At 48.6% G+C, this 16,554-nt stretch overlaps 1 protein-coding gene across 1 annotated transcript; it reads right to left on the bottom strand.

Moving 5' to 3' along the window:
- Positions 1 to 7,195: 7,195 nt before the first annotated feature.
- On the bottom strand, positions 7,196 to 13,247 carry MRPS25 (mitochondrial ribosomal protein S25). Its single transcript, XM_073591750.1, has 4 exons — positions 13,015 to 13,247; positions 10,811 to 10,917; positions 9,244 to 9,331; positions 7,196 to 7,562 (listed from the first exon to the last, which is right to left on the bottom strand). The coding sequence occupies exons 1-4, from the start codon at positions 13,206 to 13,208 to the stop codon at positions 7,370 to 7,372; spliced, it is 582 nt and encodes a 193-aa protein (XP_073447851.1). The 5' UTR covers positions 13,209 to 13,247; the 3' UTR covers positions 7,196 to 7,369.
- Positions 13,248 to 16,554: the final 3,307 nt, after the last annotated feature.

Below are 16,554 nucleotides of genomic sequence, written 5' to 3'. Positions count from 1 at the left end.
TATACGGTAAATATCTTTTTCGTTTTCATTATATACCTTATTTTAGACCCAGTGACACCATCACTGAGTCTATGTGCTTCAGGGGTGTCAAACTCAATTTCATCGCAGGCTACACCTGGATTACACACACCTGTAGGCCGCATCGGAGGAGAGACACCGAGGTCTAGCTTAGTCAGTTTCCATAGGGGATTGATCACAGACCATCCCCACCATTCCGCCTCTCAGAACTGCAACATGAATCCAGCCAACAGCTCATGTCAAGTGAATGAATTCTACAGATGGAGGAAGGAATTTGTGCTGTGGGGAATTTTATCTTGGGGATAGATGTTTGTAGTGAAGAGGGGGAATTTTTTTTGCGTCTGGGTGTTATATATGTTGGCTACTCCTGATCTTTGAACTCTGCATTAGTTACTCCTGACCCCTGCACTCTGCATTATTCACTCCTCTACTACTCTGAACCTTTTGTTACATAATATTGCCCTCTGAATGCTACATTACATACTGACATTTGAACTCTTTGCGTATTCCTGAAATCTCCACTCTTTGTTACATAATACTGACCCCTGCACATTGCATTACACACTACTGACCCCTGAACTCTGCATCACATACTGCGAAACTCTGTTACTTCTGCCCCTGCACTCTTTGTTATTTAGTACTGACCTCTGCACTCTGTGTCAATACTCCCAAACTCTGTACTGTTTGTTACTCAATACTGAGCCCTGCACATTTCATTACACACTACAGACCCCCTGGACTCTGCATCACATACTACTGAACACTGTTACATCCAAGCCTTGTATTCTTTTTTTACTTCTGACCTCTGCGTTACTACTGATCCCTGCACTCTTTGTTACTCTCTCTTTCTTTTCTATTGACCCAACAGGGATGTGGATATGATGTTCTGTCACTAGAATCTGTCCAATAAATGTCTTATATATTCCTACTGAACTATGCACTCTGTTATTTACTACTGACCTCCGTTACTACTGATTCCTGAACTCTTTGTTATTTACTACTAACCTCTGCATTACATATTTCTGACCCCTGAGCTCTGCATTACACACCACTGACCCCTGAACTCTGCATCACATACTACTAAACTCTGTTACTTCTGACCTCTGCACTCTGCCTTACTTCTGACCTCTGTGTTACTTACTACTGATACCTGCACTTTTAGTATTTACTACTGACCTCTCCACTCTTTGTTACCCAATACTAACCCCCCCCCCCCTGCACACTGCATTATACACTACTGACCCCTGAACTCTGCATCACATACTACTGAACTCTGCGCTGCGTTATTTATTACTGACCTCTGTGTTATATACTACTGATTCCTGCACTCATTGTTATTTGCTACTAACCTCTGCATTACAAACTACTGACCCCCTGAACTTTGCATCACATACTACTAAACTCTGTTACTTCTGCACCCTGCGTTGCTACTGACTTCTGTGTTACTTACTACTGATCCCTGCACTTTTAGTATTTACTACTGACCTCTCCACTCTTTGTTACCCAATACTAACCCCTGCACACTGCATTACACACTACTGACCCCTGAACTCTGCTTCACATACTACTGAACTATGCACTCTGTTATTTACTACTGACCTCTGCGTTACTTCTGATTCCTGAACTCATTGTTATTTACTAATAACCTCTGCATTATTCAGTAACGACCCCTGAGCTCTGCATTACATACTACTGACCCCCTGAACTTTGCATCACATACTACTAAACTCTGTTACTTCTGCACCCTGCGTTACTACTGACCTCTGTGTTACTTACTACTGATCCCTGCACTCTTTATTTAGTACTGACCTCTGCACTCTGTGTCAGTACTTCCAACCTCTGCACTATTTGTTACTTAATACTGACCCCATTGCACACTACTGACCCCCTGAACTCTGCATCACTACTAAACTTTACTTCTGACCCCTGCATTCTTTGTTACTTACTACTGACCTCTGTGTTACTACAGATTGCTGCACTGTTATTTACTACTGACCTCTGCATTACTTACTACTGATCCCTGAACTTTTGGTATTTACTACTGACTGCTGCCCTCTGTCTCAATACTCCTTACCTCTCCACTCTTTGTTACCCAATACTGACCCCTGCACACTCCATTACATACTACTGAACTCTGCGCTGCGTTACTTATTACTGACCTCTGTGTTATATACTACTGATTCCTGCACTCATCGTTATTTGCTACTAACCTCTGCATTACAAACTACTGACCCCCTAAACTTTGCATCATATACTACTAAACTCTGTTACTTCTGCACCCTGCTTTACTACTGACCTCTGTGTTACTTACTACTGATCCCTGCACAATTTATTTAGTACTGACCTCTGCACTCTGTGTCAGTACTTCCAACCTCTGCACTATTTGTTACTTAATACTGACCCCATTGCACACTACTGACCCCCTGAACTCTGCATCACTACTAAACTTTACTTCTGACCCCTGCATTCTTTGTTACTTACTTCTGACCTCTGCGTTACTACTGATTGCTGCACTCTTATTTTCTACTGACCTCTGCATTACATACCACTGACCCCTGCACTCTGTTACATACCACTACTCCCCGCACTCTGTGTTAATTACCCCTGACCCCCTACACGCTGCATTGTTTACTTATGACCCCTGCATTACATTTACTCTGTTATGTATACCTGACCCCTGCACTGACATACAGGCCGCTGTTACTTCTGACCTCCCGCACTCTGTTACTACTGACCTTTGAATGCTGCAATGCAAACTACTGACCACTGAACTCTTTAAACCGTTCTTAATTGTTTCAAATGGGGCCTTGCTAGGTTATTTCCTTAAAAATTAAAAACAGCTACATCCTGCTAATCTTTGATCTCCTCCATGTTTGTTTAGGAGGAGTACCACCTCTCCAGGGTTGCCTACCCCCGGTTTACAGATCCGTGAAGGCAGCGCTAGGCTTTCCGATTTGCATGGCTGCATTCTGCACAAGATCTTTATATTTAAAAGATATTTTACAAGTGGTACAAAACAAAAAATGCTAACATTATTTCATAAAGTTGAATATTTTCTAAGATAAGATAACATTTACCAAAAGCTATTACAGTTTGGCTTTAAAAGGACGGCATCACCTGCTGAGACTTTGTTCCTTCACAGTCGGAGGTGCAGTAATTACCCGGCCCTATAAAGAAGCGAGGAGTGGGTGGTGCGAAGCACGACGTCGCTTTGTCTTCGAAGTCTGGCATTGACGGCGCTGTCGCAGTTGAAAAGGTTTCTTGCGCGGCACAGAGAGCAGGTTAACGGGTTAAGCCACCCGGCGTGTCTTAGAATAAAATATCTGCCCTAGTTAGAAGAAGAGTGGGAGTCGGAGCATCTCAATCTCTCTCTGATCTACTTCCGTTTCCAGAGTCCCTTTCTACACCTAATCACCCAGCGCCAGAGAGACGAATGGAAATTAGCTGGTAATTACCGCTCGTTCGCACATCAAACGCTCCGACGGAGAGCGGAAAAGTCTGCTGATCAAAAGCAGAAGGAGAAATACATCTGGGAGAGGGAAATCACCGAGGATTAGGGCGACACCTGCGATTTTTATTAAAGGTTTGAGGTGTCGCGGAAAAGAAAACGACGGAACGTCCTGAAAACTTCCTTAATTACGATCAAACTGACGAGGACCGAAGAGAAGGATCCGGAAGGAAGGCGAAGCCCGACACGGAGGAAATGTTTATCCCGCCCTCGTCATCTGTCTCTTTGAAGTACATTTTGTGATTTTTTAACATACACAGAAGAAAAAAAAAAAGAAGTATTGTTCCAGGTGGTCTTGGGGCTTGCCCGCCAGACGTAGGTGCCCACTCACTTAAAGTGATTGTAAAGTCTCAAACCCAACCCTGGAGCACATCTATAAACTACCTGAGCCTCATGCCTGGACCAAATTTAACATTAAAACGGTGGCACAGATTATCTCCAATCAATCCCTAGTCCCGCTCTCCAAACTAAACTCCGATTTTAATATACCCCAGTCCTATTTTTTCCGATTCCTTCAACTCTCCCATGCCTTTAGTCACCAATTCTCCAACTCCCCTCCTCAACTAGTCCAATCTTCACTGGAGGACCTTCTTAGATCAGATTGTGTGAAAAAACCCACTTCTCAATTATATTCACACCTGACTGTCACCTCCCTCCCAACTATGGAAAAGCTAAGATCTAAATGGTCCCATGACATCCCCAATTTTGACAACGATGACTGGGATGACATATGGGATTTTCCATTTAGCTCCCTGGTCTCTCTGAGAGATCGCCTGATCCAATTCAAGATAGTCCATCGGGCATATTTTACCCCTCACAGACTACACAAAATGAACCATGACTCCCCTCCCGGATGTTGGAGATGTGGTGGGACTCCTGGGGACTTCACCCACATCTTCTGGACCTGTCCGGCAATTGTCGGATACTAGAGGGAGATATTGGACTTTATCACACAAATCACCTCTGTGCCACTACAACCATCAATGTCAATCTGCATACTAGGCCTGGTAGAACAACTAATTCCTACGGTGGCGGGAAGCACACTGGTGGGATTGCTCCTGTTCTATGCCCGTAAAGCTATAGCCCTTAGTTGGCGCAAACCAACCCCCCCTCCTCTCTCCCTGTGGAAACAATTAATTAACAATAGCTTACCTCTGTATAAAGACACATATGACAACAGAGGCTGCCCCAACAAATTTAGCAAAGTCTGGTCTAAGTGGCTGGCAGATCCCTCCACCGCTTCAGAGGCCTCTCAGTAGACCCCAATCACAAAGTAGCTCCCAAGCGGGTGCCAGGTGTACACAATAATCTACAATATGCTATTTTACCATGTACAACTGCACATAGCACCACCTCATGACCCAGTAAACTGTAACGCTATGACTGATTTCATAATATATTTTTCGTGAATAAGGTGACAGCGTGATTCCTGCAAGGATCACATAGACATCATATTAGACCAATGTATGTTTAACTGTTTGTTCTCTTTATCTGTTTTTGTTTCTCTTTTTAAAAACCAATAAAAAGATTTTGGGAAAGTGATTGTAAAGTCTCAATCTTTAGACAATGTATTAAAGAGGTAAAAAAAATAAATAAATAAACATATACTTACCTCCACTGTGCAGCTCATTTTGCACAGTGTGGCCCCGAACCTCGTCTTCTGGGGTCCCCCGGCGGCTCCTCCCCATATCTGATAACCCCCTCGGAGAAGCTCTTCCCCGAGGGGGTTACCTTGCCGGCGCGCTCCCGAGTCCAGCATTCTGCGTCCATAGAGGCCGAAAGCAGGGCTCAGTCCAGCCCCACCGGCGCCTGCGTCATTGGATTTGACTGACAGCAGCGGGAGCCAATGGCTGCGCTGCTATCAATCTATCCAATCAAGAGCTGAGAACCCTGGGCAGAGAGACAGCACGTCCCCGTGGGTCAAGTTCGAGGGTTCAGGTAAGTAAAACGGGGGGGGGGTCACTGACAGGTGTTTTTTCACCTTAATGCATAGGAAGCATTAAGGTGAAAAAACACACAGGTTTACAACCCCTTTTAAGGGGAAAAAAACCTTCTGTTCCTCAGCTCCTCCCCAAACCCCCCTTTTCTTACCTGAGCCCGATCCAGCAATGTGCATGAGCGCAGCGGCTCCAGCCGCAGTCGCTCTCCTCTTTGGACTGATTGATAGCAGCGGGAGCCATTGGCTTCCACTGCTGTCAATAAAAAGCTGTGACGCAGGGGTGGGGCCGAGTCCCGCTGTCTGTGTCAACTCGGGAGTGAGCCTGCACAGGTGCCCCCCCCCCCCCCATGTAAAGCTGCTTTCCGTGGGGTCACCCGATAAAGAGGAGTCTGGAGCACCGGAGGGGGACCTCAGAGAAAAAGGATTGGGGCCGCTGTGTGCAAAACCATTGTACAGAGCAGGTAAGTATAGACATGTTTGTTTTTTGTTTTTTTTAAAAGAGGGTTTACAAACCCTTAAAGTCTGTTCCTCCCCGACATATCCAACTACGAGCATGCAGCACATCCTCTCTTCCTTTCTTTGTATCCTAAAGGCTTTATCGTAACTTGAACATATTCACAAAGCCAAATTGAAACTCATTCTTCTTTGCCATACCCTATACTTCAAACGCGTTTCACTCCAACAGATACTTTGTCATGACTAAGCCCCTAGGAGCAGGGTCAGGGTCTTTCAGAGAGTAGTGTTGTTCAGTCTGGGCTTGTGAATATGTTTAAGTTACAATAAAGCTTTTAAGATGCAAAGAGAAAAAAAAAAAATAGAATGAGTGAATGCTTATGTTCACAAAGCCTAACTGAAGCTCATTCCTCTTTGCCATACCCTAGACCTCCAACGTGTTTCACTCCAACAGGGACTTCATCATGACTAAGTGTCAAGGGGTAAGAGCAATGTTCTTTACTCTGGCTTTGTGAATACATTTAAAAAAAAAAAAAAAAAAAAAAAAAAAAAAAAAAAAAAAAGGTACAATAAAGCTTTTGGGATGCAAAAAAAAAAAAAATATGAGCTGCTTTTTCTGTTTGGAATTGTGATTTTTGAGGTAAAAAAACAAAAAAAAAAACAAAAACACAACAGAACAATGTGAGAATTTGCTTCCCTATGGCTTACAAATTAGAACTAAGACTTGGAGTGCAAAGTCTTATTCCTGTGTAAGCTTTGTTACTTATCACTGACCCCGGCACAGCAATACTTACTACTGACCCCCTGAACTCTACATCACATACTACTGAACTTTTACTTCTGACCCTTGCAATCTGCATTTCATACCACTGATCCCTGCACTTTTATTTACTACTGACCCCTGCACTCCGTTACCTACTACTGTCTGCACACTTACTTACTCCTGACCTCTGCATTCTGCATGATTTATTTTGACCCCTGCATTACATTACATGTGAACTATGTACTCCTGACCCCTGTACTCTTCATTATTTACTTTCGACCCCTGCATTACATTACATGCAAACTCTGTGTTATGTACTCCTGCACTGTGTACTACATACTACTGACCTCTGCATTATTTACTTTTGATCCCTGAATTACATTACATGTGAACTCTTATGTACTCCTGACCCCTGCACTGTGTACTAGCAGAATCTGATCTTGAATTCCCGTCTACCCGAATCCTTATCTCTGAGACGCCCATTGAAACGAAAACTTCAGAAATTGACCACCACTAGAACTGATGACTTTTAATTTAACAGGAGTATAGAAAAATATTCAACCAATAAAAATGCAACTATACAATAGTGTGTCTTGCTGGTAAGGAGCACTCTAGAGCTGGGTGATTCATTAAATAGTAGCCCGGCTTCAAACGTGCCAGTCAATAGCAGCTTGGGGGGGGGAGGGGCTCACACCGCACTCTCCGCTTTCAGTTTACTTTTATACTTTCCCGTCAATTCCTTCGGCAGCGGCACCAGCCCTGGGCAGGGCACCTGGCCCTCCACCTCGCACATGCACTCCCTCAAGTAGTACTTCTTCGGGCCGAAGTTGGCTGGGTGGGATAGCACCATCTTGGCTTTCTCCTCGGCTTTCAGCGTTTCCCTGATGATAGAAAGAGAAGTGAAGAATTTAAAGTGTATCCAAAAGGAGGGGTGAATGCGACTCACTTTTCTTTCAACCATGTGACAGCGATGGTGTCTGGCGATTGGTTGTTCAGCCAGCTGTCACTTTGGGGGGATGTAAGGAGAGAGTCGTCAGATCCTGAACCTGAAAGAGGCCGGTGGGAAGATGTTGGCACACACATGGGACATCGCCGGAGCAGAGGCGAGTATAGCTCTACTTTTATACACTTGCCCCATATAGCTGTACTCGTATGTCCTTTACCAGGGTCATGTCTACAACTGTAGTCATGACCTCGGTATTTTTTTTTTTTTCCCCAGCAGGCAAATAATGTAAAAGCGATCTGAGCAGCAAAATAGCTGCTGAATCGCTTTTAAATGTGGACAAAGGTGGTCCCCCTCTCGCTGCCTTCCCCCACTTTCCTGTTCCACCGGGAGCCCGGGACTGAAGCTGGTGGTTCTGCCGGCTGACCATAGAGATGAGGGAGGAACGGATGCTTCCTCGATCATCTCTACGGTCTATGAAACCAGAAGCGACAAGCATTTTGCCACCTCCGGTTTGTTGTTTACAAGCCATTACAGACTTGTGAAAGCATCTGATTAAACCGATCTCTGTGGCCTACAGTTTCTGGGACACTGTGCGAGGAACTGATGTTGTTCCTCCCACTGTGTGACGTCACAATCAGGAAGAAATGAGGATTTTGTCACTTCCTGTTTCTGTTCTGTGTTTAACTGGCAGTAAAGCAGCCGATCAGACCAATCTAATGTCTGAACAGTTGCACTGGAGGCCAGAGGAGAGATCTGGGGTCTAATAGACCCCAGATCTCTCCATAAAGAGAACCTGTCATGACCCATGCTATTCGAAGGGATGTTGTTCATCCCTTCGAATAGCAATAAAGTTGATAAAATAAAAAAGGGAGGCGGAGCCTGTACAACTTTGCAAGACTAAAAAGGGAAGTTAGGAAACTTCTTAAGACGTATGATCGGAGCGATTTGGGCCATAATTCAGTTGTGAGTCACAGAAATGAACCTACTTTTTCTCTCCTATGAGCTTGAAAAAGGAGTGCGCCTGTCTTAATAGTCCGAGCGCATGCCCCGAAACGTCGTCCTGTGACGTCACCGCGCTGGCCATAGATGGATCGAATCCCAGATGGTTCAGCAGGGACCAGCCAAGATGCCATCCATCTATGGGCAGGCTGGTTGTACCCAAGTCGATCCATCAATCAACTTGGGTACAACCAGCCTGTTGGATTTTGTATATGCAATTACTGCTGGCGACTATAGCTGCCAGCAGTAATCCTGTTCTGCTGGCCAGAAGGCTCCCCACTGGCAGAACACAATAGCTCACTGACCGATCGCTTTACAAAGGCATTTGACAGGCAGCGAGGAGCCGATATGCTGCCTTTTTAACGGCTGCTTTAACCCTATACATGCTGCACCACCGCTCCGCAACCATGTGGCTGCAGGGTGGTTCTGGTGTGACCCCTTTTGCTTGAATAGGCAGGAAGGATAATTTTAGCCGTGGCTGCAAAGTGAAGCATCACGGCTGTGGCTTGTGAACCCCCATTCAGAGTTTAAGATACATTTTCGGTCTCTGCAGCCTGCTGAGCTGTGTGAGGAGCCCTCTAGTGGTGAGAAAGTAAATTGTCTCCTATGAGTCTTACTCGCTCTTCCCCAGGATCTTCTTCACATGCTGCACAATTTCCGTGTGGCTCTTTTCCTCCATGTCAACGAGAACCTGCTCGCCGTTGTCTGCCCATGATTAAAATGAAAAAAAAAAAAATATTATTTTTAAAATGTATAATAAAGCAACACGACCCAAAATTTATACAGGAAACAAAAGGCTGGGGTGGTCCAACTCTAAATATTGGTAAACACGCACATCCCTTCACAGTACTAAATGGGATAGGAAGGAGGGGATAGGAAGCTGAATTGCAGCTTAAAATGAAACTCAATGGTTTAGGGCCCGACCACACCAGCAATGATAGTCTACAAAGAACAATAACCTGCCAATCAAATTTTAAGTGACCATTTCAAGCCAACTCAGAGAAAGAGGCGATCTGATTGGTTGTATGGGTTACAGCCCTCAACATTGCTCTTTGGAGAAGAAGCCTCACTATGAATCTGCTCTTGTCCTGCGTTCCCCATCATCCCAGATCAGTCCCTCCCACCTCACCCCCAGTGATCACTCTCTCACATGGCCTCTGTGCTCAGTTTCTCTCTAGCCCTGCCCCCGTGTCACCATGGGTCATCTTCTCCCACCTGGCCCCATTTCTCTCTCATCTTCCCACTTTGTCATTCTTGGTCAGCCCCTGCCCCAGGCTGGTCTCTCTTACCTGGCCTCCTGCGCCCCCCCCCCTCTCAACTGGCCCCCTGTGTCTCACCTATCCCCCTGTAGTACCCCCTCACCTGTCCCCATGTGGCCCTGTTTCTCACCTGCCTCCCTGTAGTTCCCTCTCTCACCTGCCCACTATCGCCCGCTCAACTGCCCCCACCACCACCGTGCGTCTCCCCTTTCTCACCTGTCCCCCAGGAGCCCACCCCTCGCTCACCTGTCTCCCTGCAGCCCGTCCCTCACTCATCTGTGCCCCTGCAGCCCACCCCTCGTTCACCTGTCTCCCTGCAGCCCACCCCTCGTTCACCTGTCCCCCTGCAGCCCACCCCTCGTTCACCTGTCCCCCTGCAGCCCACCCCTCGTTCACCTGTCCCCCTGCAGCCCACCCCTCGTTCACCTGTCCCCCTGCAGCCCACCCCTCGTTCACCTGTCCCCCTGCAGCCCACCCCTCGTTCACCTGTCCCCCTGCAGTCCACCCCTCGTTCACCTGTCCCCCTGCAGCCCACCCCTCGTTCACCTGTCCCCCTGCAGCCCACCCCTCGTTCACCTGTCCCCCTGCAGCCCACCCCTCGTTCACCTGTCCCCCTGCAGCCCCCCGCGCCTCACCTGTCCCCCTGCAGCCCCCCGCGCCTCACCTGTCCCCCTGCAGCCCCCCCACTCACCTTTCCCCGTGCAGCCCCCCTCTCTCACTCACCTGTCCCCCTGTAGCCCCCCCCCCCCCCTTGCTCACCTGTCCCCTGGTACCCCCCCCTTCTCACTGGTCACACCTGTGGATTACTTGTTTAACTATTTAGAGACGAAGCCTGTTGATGTTCTGCACGGTGTACAGAGATAACAGTCGGGATAAGAACCATTACCTAACATGAAGAAGTCATCACTGTGGATTTTATACTCACCTAAATAAAACCGCAGGAATGGAGACGGGGTCATGTTCTTGAAGGTCACTATCTGAACCCAGGGATTCTTATACTGGATTTGAGGGATATTAAAGAACACAAAATTTCTGCAAATAAAAGACGGGATAGAGCAAAGTCTTTGTTATTGTGATCAGCATGAAACTGCAATGTCTCAGCTTGTACGGCCTTCAGAGCTGCAACATCAAAAAACACCCACAGGGGGCACCCTCTACAAGTTCACACTCCCCCTACACTCAGCCATGCCTTCCATATGAGCTCAAACATGGCCTCAGAGATCACAGCTGTCCTTGCTCTGTGAAGTAACGCAGCTTACACTCATCCCAAAATGACCTCACACTTGCCTGGTGACCTCATATGACCTCACACTCATGCCCTGGACCCATAAGACCCAATGCTTATTCTGCAGCCCGGAATGACCTCACACTCGTCCCATATAACCTCATGATCATTCAGTGTCCCTATATGACCTGACTCTTGTCCCCTGACCCCATGTGATCTCATGCTCCTCCCACAGCCCCCACATGACATCACAGACAACCTGTATGACATCACACTCGTTCTGCAGCTAGCCCCATATGATGTCACGTTTATTCAGCGGCCCTGTATAGCCTCACACCCGTCCAGTGGCCCCATATGAATACACGCTCATCCCACAGCCTTCTATACACTCACCTCTATGAGCCCATGTTCACAGAGATCTCTCTCTCTCTGGCCCCTTACGACCTCACATTTGTCCCAGAAGCCCACAATGATCTCATGCTTGCCCTCACTCTTCTCTTCATTCCTACCTGTCCGCGCTTTATGGGTCCACCCTGCCTGTCATCCATGACGGATCCCTTGTGGTCAGTCTCACCATGAATCTGCACCCACCCTATGTCTCCCCCTCTTCTCTCTCACCCGGACCCCTGAGGCCCCTCTCTCCATCACACCGGGCCCCCCCCTCTTTCTCTCCCACCTGGCCCCCTGTGGCCCCTCCTCTCTCTCACCTGGCCCCCTGTGGCCCCTTCTCTCTCTCACCTGGCCCCCTGTGGCCCCTCTCTCTCCTTCCCCCGTATCTCTCACCTGCCCCCCTGTGGCCCCTCCTCCCTCTCATGCCCCCCTGTGGCTCCTCCTCTCTCACCTGTCCCCCTGTGGCCCCTTCTCTCTCTCACCTGGACCCCCCTCTCTCTCCTGGCCCCTCCTCCCTCTCATGGACCCCTGAGGCCCCTTCTCTCTCACCTGGCCCCGCCTCTCTCTCTCCTGGCCCCCTCCTCCCTCTCATGGACCCTTCTCTCTCACCTGGACCCCCCTCTCTCTTCTGCCCCGTATCTCTCACCTGCCCCCCTTTCTCTCACCTGCCCCTCCTCCCTCTCATGGACCCTTCTCCCTCACCTGGCCCTCTGTGGCCCCTCTCTCTCACATGGCCCCTCTCTCTCCTGGCCCCTCCTCCCTCTCATGGACCCCTGAGGCCCCTTCTCTCTCACGTGGCCCCGTCTCTTTCACCTGCCCCCTGTGGCCCCTCCTCCCTCTCATGGACCCTTCTCTCTCACCTGGCCCCTCTCTCTCCTTCCCCCCTATCTCTCACCTGCCCCCCCTGTGGCCCCTCCTCCCTCTCATGGACCCTTCTCTCTCACCTGGCCCCTCTCTCTCCTTCCCCCCTATCTCTCACCTGCCCCCCCTGTGGCCCCTTCTCCCTCTCATGGACCCTTCTCTCTCACCTGGCCCCTCTCTCTCCTTCCCCCCTATCTCTCACCTGCCCCCCCTGTGGCCCCTTCTCCCTCTCATGGACCCTTCTCTCTCACCTGGCCCCTCTCTCTCCTTCCCCCCTATCTCTCACCTGCCCCCCCTGTGGCCCCTTCTCCCTCTCATGGACCCTTCTCTCTCACCTGGCCCCTCTCTCTCCTTCCCCCCTATCTCTCACCTGTCCCCCCTGTGGCCCCTTCTCTCTCTCACCTGGACCCCCCTCTCTCTCCTGGCCCCTCCTCCCTCTCATGGACCCCTGAGGCCCCTTCTCTCTCACCTGGCCCCGTCTCTCTCTCTCCTGGCCCCCTGTGGCCCCTCTCCCTCTCATGGACCCCTGTGGCCCCTTCTCTCTCACCTGCCCCCTCTATCTCTCTCTTCTGCCCCCCTGTGCCCCCCCCCCTCTTATCTGACCCCTGTGGCCCCCTCCTCTCTCACCTGCCCCCCTCCTCTCTCTCTCTCACCTGGCCCCCAGGCCGGGCTCCCCCCGGGTGTTGTAGTTGACAGTCATGATCCGGACCGGATCCCGGAAGACGATCTCGCCGCTCTGCAGATATTGGAGGGTCCGGCGGATCGGGAATCTCCCCTTCATCGGCATCTTCAGGACATCAGCATGGAACCGCACTGCACGCCGGGAACTGCCCTCCGCCCGGGGCATGCCGGGAGAAAACCACTGACAGCTGGGCGCGGGGCATGCCGGGATGTGTAGTCACATTGTATCCCCGGAGCGCTCACTGGATACAATGTATCGGCTGCCGGCGGGTCACGTGTCTGGTATGGAACCCGGAGCGGCCAATGGGAGGTGAGCGCTGAGAGTGACATTTCCTCTTCAGAGATCAGAGAGGGAAGGGGCGGATTTGTGATTGGTTGCTCGGGGTTCCATCACCTCTTTTATTTTTTTGTCACTGCTCTGTACAATGGAGGGAAAGAGAGAGGCGATCAGGAGGAGGAGTCTGCTCCAATCCCACCAATCACTGACCAGCTTGAATGAAATCTACCCAATGAGGATGATCCATGGGTAATTTAAGGAGGAACTTTATACAGACATAAAAGACGCAAAGAATACAGCTGTGAACATTTTAATGAATTAAAAAAAAAAAAAAACAACACACAATATATACCCCAATTTTTTTTTTTCATATATATAATGAAAGATGATGTTACGCTGAGTAAATAGATACTTAACGTGTCACGCTTTAAAACTGCGCACACTTGTAGAATGGCGACAAACTACGTTACGAAAAATCTCCATAGGCGACGCTTTAAAAATGTTTACAGGTTACCAGTTTAGAGTGGTAAAGTGCCCCCTCTCTCTCTCACCTGGCCCCCTGCGGCCCCTCTCTCTCTCACCTGGCCCCCTGCGGCCCCTCTCTCTCTCACCTGGCCCCCTCTCTCTCTCACCTGGCCCCCTGCGGCCCCTCTCTCTCACCTGGCCCCCTCTCTCTCTCACCTGGCCCCCTGCGGCCCCCCCTTCTCTTACCTGGCCCCCTACGCCCCCACCCACTCTCACCTGGCCCCCTGCGGCCCCTCTCTCCTGACCCCCTGCGGCCCCTCTATCACCTTGTCCCCTCTCTCTCTGACCTGCCCCCTCTCTCTTTCACCTGGCCCCCTGCGGCCCCTCCTTCTCTTACCTGGCCCCCTACGCCCCCCCCTCTCTCACCTGGCCCCCTGTGGCCCCTCTCTCCTGGCCCCCCCCCTTTTTTTTTTAAGCCAATTAGAGCCTCCAGCTCTAATTGTGTGCTTCAAAAAAAGATTATAGATTAGGGGCCGGGTGCATGTATTAGGGGGGCAGCGCCCCTGCATCCCTAATGGATGGACCACCACTGTTCTGCACAGAGGGATTGGGGGGGGGGCACGCCTTAAAAAAAAAAAAAGTTTTTCTCATTTTATTTTGACACTGTCCCTATAATTTTTTTTAAACCACTTTTGTTCCTATTACAAGGAATGTAAAAACATCCCTTACAATAGAAATAAGAATGACAGGTCCTCTTTATGGAGAGATCTGGGGTAAAAAAAACAAAAAACATTTGTTTACTTCCACCTTAAATGAGACGTCACTCTGGTCCTCCAAGATCATAAAGGTGATCAGAGACAATCTGGTCTCTTTTCAGCTCTGTGACCAGCGGGCTGCACCGATGGTTCATTTCTCTGGCTTGCCGGTAAAAACGGTAAACCCGAAAAAAACTGGTGGGGCTGCTTCTGAAAGTGATCCAGCAGCTAATGAGCCGCTCAGACCGCTTTCATGAGAAAGCCAATCGCCGGCTGAAAAGAAAAATACCGGGGTTATGGCCGATAGCTTTAGCCATAACCCCAGTAAACCACTTGCAAACCACAATAAAATACAGTGCATCCGGAAAGTATTCACAGCGCTTCGCTTTTTACACATTTTTTATGTTACAGCCTCATTCCAAAATGTATCACATTCATTCATTATTTTCCTCAAAATTCTACAAACAATACCCCATAATGACAACGCGACAGAAGTTTGTTTCAAATCTTTGCAAATTTATTAAATATAAAAAACAAACAAAAAAATCCCATGTACAGAAGTATCACAGCCTTTGCTCAATACTTTGGTGAAGCTCTTTTGCCACCAATTACATCCTCAAGTCTTTTTGGAGTATGATGCTACAAGCTTGGCACACCTATTTTTGGGCAGTTTCTCCCATTCTTCTTTGCAGGACCTCTCAAGCTCCATCAGGTTGGATGGGGAGCGTTGGTGCACAGCCATTTTCAGATCTCTCCAGAGATGTTCAGTCAAGTCTGGGCTCTGGGTGGGCCACTCAAGGACATTCTCAGAGTTGTCCCGTAGCCACTCCTTTGTTATCTTGGCTGTGTGCTTAGGGTCGTTGTCCTGTTGGAAGTTGAACCTTTGCCCCAGTCTGAGGTCCAGAGCGCTCTGCAGCAGGTTTTCATCAAGGATGTCTCTGTACATTGCCGCATTCATCTTTCCCTCAATCCTGACTGGTCTCCCAGTTCCTGCCGCTGCAAAACATCTCCACAGCATGATGCTGCCACCACCATGCTTCACTGTAGGGATGGCATTGGCCAGGTGATGAGCAGTGCCTGGTTTTCCTCCAGACATGAAGCTTGTCATTTAGGCCAAAGAGTTCAAACTTTGTTTCATCAGACCAGAGAATTTTGTGTCTCATGGTCTGAGAGTCCTTCAGATGAATTTTGGGAAACTCCAGGCGGGTTGTCATGTGACTTTTACTGAGGAGGGGCTTCCGTCTGGCCACTCTACCATACAGACCTGATTGGTGGAGTGCTGCAGAGATAGTTGTTCTTCTGGAAGGTTCTCCTCTCTTCACAGAGAAACGCTAGAGCTCTGTCAGAGTGACCATCGGGTTCTTGGTCACCTCCCTGACTAAGGCCATTCTCCCCTGATCGCTCAGTTTGGCCGGGCGGTCCCACTCTAGGAAGAGTCCTGATGGTTCCAAACTTCTTCCATTTACAGATGATGGAGGCCACTGTGCTCATTGGGACCTTCAATGCTGCAAACATGTTTCTGTACCCTTCCCCCGATCTGTGCCTCCATACAATCCTGTCTCAGGGGTTTACAGACAATTCCTTGGACTTCATGGCTTGGTTTGTGCTCTGACATGCACTGTTACCTGTGGGACCTTCTATAGACAGGTGTGTGCCTTTCCAAATCATGTCCAATCAACGGAATTTACCACAGGTCATGATCAGTGGAAACAGGAGGCACCTGAGCTCAATTTTGAGTGTCATGGCAAAGGCTGTGAATACTTATGTACATGGGATTTTTTCATTTTTTAATACATTTGCAAAGATTTCAAATAAACTTCAGACTTTCAAACAAACAAAATAATGAATTTTTTGGAATGAGGCTGTAACATAACAAAATGTGGAAAAAGTGAAGTGCTGTGAATACTTTCCGGATGCACTGTATACGTGTTGCGTTCAGCAAGTGGATAATATTTAATAAAATGTGTTTCAACTGGATTTTTACTTTGATCTCTTTGTCATCTTCTGTACTAATT

This window comes from Aquarana catesbeiana, linkage group LG07 (assembly GCF_042186555.1).
Source record: "Aquarana catesbeiana isolate 2022-GZ linkage group LG07, ASM4218655v1, whole genome shotgun sequence".
NCBI lineage: Eukaryota > Metazoa > Chordata > Amphibia > Anura > Ranidae > Aquarana > Aquarana catesbeiana.
This window is presented reverse-complemented; position numbering and strand designations above follow the sequence as displayed.

Bases quoted from the DNA above. Each gene is read 5' to 3' on its own strand.
- MRPS25 (XM_073591750.1), bottom strand. From the start codon at position 13,208: ATGCCCCGGGCGGAGGGCAGTTCCCGGCGTGCAGTGCGGTTCCATGCT. The intron at 9,332-10,810 runs GTGAGTATAAAA...AATCATGGGCAG, and splicing joins ATTCCTGCGGTTTTATTTAG to ACAACGGCGAGCAGGTTCTC. The intron at 7,563-9,243 runs GTAAGACTCATA...TTCTATCATCAG, and splicing joins AAGATCCTGGGGAAGAGCGA to GGAAACGCTGAAAGCCGAGG.